The sequence below is a fragment of the Cebus imitator genome, unplaced genomic scaffold, assembly GCF_001604975.1.
Source record: "Cebus imitator isolate Cc_AM_T3 unplaced genomic scaffold, Cebus_imitator-1.0 Scaffold30, whole genome shotgun sequence".
Classification (NCBI taxonomy): domain Eukaryota; kingdom Metazoa; phylum Chordata; class Mammalia; order Primates; family Cebidae; genus Cebus; species Cebus imitator.
The window spans coordinates 310,343-313,675 of NW_016107345.1; the positions used below are offsets into that span (position 1 = coordinate 310,343).

At 38.7% G+C, this 3,333-nt stretch overlaps 1 protein-coding gene across 4 annotated transcripts in view; it reads right to left on the bottom strand.

The window, feature by feature from the left end:
* Nucleotides 1–3,333, bottom strand: part of PIK3CB (phosphatidylinositol-4,5-bisphosphate 3-kinase catalytic subunit beta) — a 182,873-nt gene that overhangs the window by 112,698 nt on the left and 66,842 nt on the right. For all 4 annotated transcript variants that reach the window (XM_017523692.2, XM_017523694.2, XM_017523693.2 and 1 more), the window contains one exon: nt 276–462. In XM_017523692.2, the coding sequence (XP_017379181.1) occupies nt 276–446 (171 nt within the window). In that variant the 5' untranslated portion in view covers nt 447–462. The remainder of the gene's footprint in view (nt 1–275; nt 463–3,333) is intronic.

A 3,333-nucleotide genomic window follows, 5' to 3' on the forward strand; every position in this document is an offset into this window, starting at 1 on the left:
GAAGAAGGGAGGAAGGGAGGGAGGAAGGGAGGGAGGAAGGGAGGAAGGGAGGGAGGAAGGGAGGAGGGAGGGAGGGAGGGAATCTTCTTGACAGTTTTAATAGCCCAAACAAACATTTCAAACTAGCTAATATAAGCTAATTTTTCTTAATTACTATCACTTCATTAGTATCATTATCACATATAATTTATACGAACATTTTCTATTACAGAATGATATTTCCCCCTAAGTGACGTAGTAAGCTAAATACATAGAAATAATACCTATTAACATACCTGCTTAATATAAGAAATGGTAGCTTCCCGAGGTACCTCCAGCTGGATATAAATCCCAGTGGGCAAAAGGAAATCCACAGGTATGGTGCCATCAGATGCTATCTGTGAATCCACCGCCCAGATGTCAAGGATGTCTGCCATAGCAGGAGGCATTATGAAACCGAAGCACATTCATAACCACGGGGCACTAGAAATCAGTAAGTAAAACACAACAAAACAACCATTAGCCGAATTTTATACCAAGATATGATAAAGGCCACTAATCTATAATTAGTCCTTAGATTTTAATATAGCCAATAATGTAACAGGAGGCCAATTAAATAATGTGATATTTTAAAAACCAAGAGTAAGTCACCAGGAATAAATTATTTAAATACACTTTTATCACTTCACAAATTATATATATGTACACCATCCAATCCATACCACCAACTACAGGAAACAAAACTCTTCTAATTTATATATATACATAATATACACACACACCCTACAATGATTCAAATTCATGATAAGTATATGACATCTGAATGACCTGTAGGTTTAAGAATTACAGGGTCCTAAGAAATTTAGTTGACCACCACTCAACAGGTGATTTTCTCCAAACTTTATTTAGAAAGTATTAGCTTCTTAGGCTGAGTTTTTCTCTGCAAATTCCAATGAAAATGACGATCAAGAGGGCCCTCTTTCAACAAGAACAATTTTCTGTCAACATCACAGCCCCTCCCCTAAGCATTAAAAACCCCAAATCCCTCAACACAGAGGGCAAGGCCCCTTGTGCTATTTCTCTGGCCTATTTTTCCTGCTCTCCCATCACTCCACAGACAAGGACTGGTGTCAAAGTGCCTTCTCCCTTCCTACTGCTAGACCTTTGTTCACATGAGGAATAAACTCCTCATATCAAAACCCTATCCCAACAAATGCACCCTTTAATAGTGCCATTTAAGTCTTACCTATTCCTTAAGGGCTTCCTTCAAGAAGATACAACAATAATAGTTGGAAGAACATGAACACTGAAGTTAAACTAAGGTTCATTTAACAATTATGCAATAAATGAAAAGTGTCATATCAAAAGAAACAGGAGGCCAGGCACAGGGGCCCATGACTTTAATATTATCACTTTGGGAGGCTGAAGTGAGTGAATTGCTTGAGTCCAGGAGTTTGAGACCAGCATGGGCAACAAACAAGACCTCTTCTCTATAAAAAACACAAAAAATTGGCCAGGTGTGGTGGCACAGGAGACTGAGGCAGCAGGATCACTTGAGCCCAAGAATCCAAGGCTGCAGTGAACTAAAATAGTACCACTACACTCCAGCCTGGACAACAAGTAAGACCCTATCTTAAAATATAAAACAATAAAAATATAAAAATAAAAAATAATTTTTAGAACTTCCTTAGCTAATAAATGCAAAATAAACAATAAATTAGAAAATCACAATTTTGCAACTAATGAACTAATAGATCTAGGCAATGATCACTAATGGATACTAAAGACATAAATAATAATGAGGTGAAAGGAGAAGGAACTTTACAATGTGTCTGTCTTATTGACACTACATGAATGTCCTGATCTATCTTAGCATCGCTAAAAGTGGGACTATCAGACATTATGTGTCTCCTCATGATATTCAATAGTCACTACTTACCACTCACACAAAACAAACTTAAATCAAGCCTTTAGATTTGATCTGTGTGCCACTTTACAGGAAACAGAAAAAGAAGTTAAATACTTTAAGGAAGCAGGCAGCCAAGTACAGAATGTGGCATCTTCAATAAAACAAATGATATGGTTTCTCCAAGTTATCAATAACAAGAAAAGGAGGAAGAAGATAGTAGAAAGACTGTTAAAGAATTTAAAAAACACTTAGGAGACACAGCCAAATCCAATGTTAGCTGGAACAAATCAACTATAAAAAAAACTATTTTTGGGCCGGGCATGGTGGCTCACGGCTGTAATCCCAGCACTTTGGGAGGCTGAGGCAGGTGGATCACCTGAGGTCAGGAGTTTGAGACTAGCCTGACTGACAAGGTGAAACCCTGTCTCTACTAAAAATACAAAAAAATTAGCCAGGCGTGGTAGCGCATGCCTGTAATCCCATCTACTCAGGAGGCTGAAGCAGGAGAATCGCTTGAACCCAGGAGGTGGAGATTGCAGTGAGTGGGGATTGTGCCATTGTACTCCAGCCTGGGTGACAAGAGCAAAAATCTATCTCAAAACAACAACAACAAAAAAACAAAACTAGCTTTGAAATAACCTGGGAAATTTAAATATGAATTCACTGTAAGTTCCTTGAGGAGATATAGAATGTCTGGTGGTCTCACTTTTAGCCATACTACAACGGATCAGAGGATTCAGTCATTGTCAACATGCTTTTTAAATTGCTGTTTTTCATCACAGTATATGGAAAGGTCTCTATACTAAGGAACTCTTAAACCAATAAACTTCCAAAAACATGAACAAAACTACACAGTCACTACAGGTGTTATTAAGGCACTGGTCCTAAAATCAAGCAAATCACTTCAGAGCAGGCTTTGAAGATTTGGTGAGCTTCTCAATCTTGCAAGTAACAGGCATTCAATAAGTATTTGCTGAATGAAAACATGATGTATTAACTTATAAAGAAAGACCTGCCGGGTGCAGTGGCTCAAGCCTGTAATCCCAGCACTTTGGGAGGCCAAGGTGGATGGATCACGAGGTCAAGAGATCGGGACCATCCTGGTCAACATGGTGAAATCCCGTCTCTACTAAAAATACAAAACATTAGCTGGGCATGGTGGCGCGTGCCTGTAATCCCAGCTACTCGGGATGCTGATGCAGGAGAATTGCTTGAACCCGGGAGATGGAGGTTGCAGTGAGCCGAGGTCGCGCCACTGCACTCGGCCTGGCACCTGGTGACAGAGTGAGACTCTGCCTCAATAAAAAACAAAACAAAACATTAGACAAGAGACCTAAACAAAAAATTTTTTTTTAATTTTAAAAAAAGAGAAAAAAAAAAATATACTAAACATAAACCTTTGGATCCTATGGCAATATCATATTACTAGAGGAGTTTCTAAACAT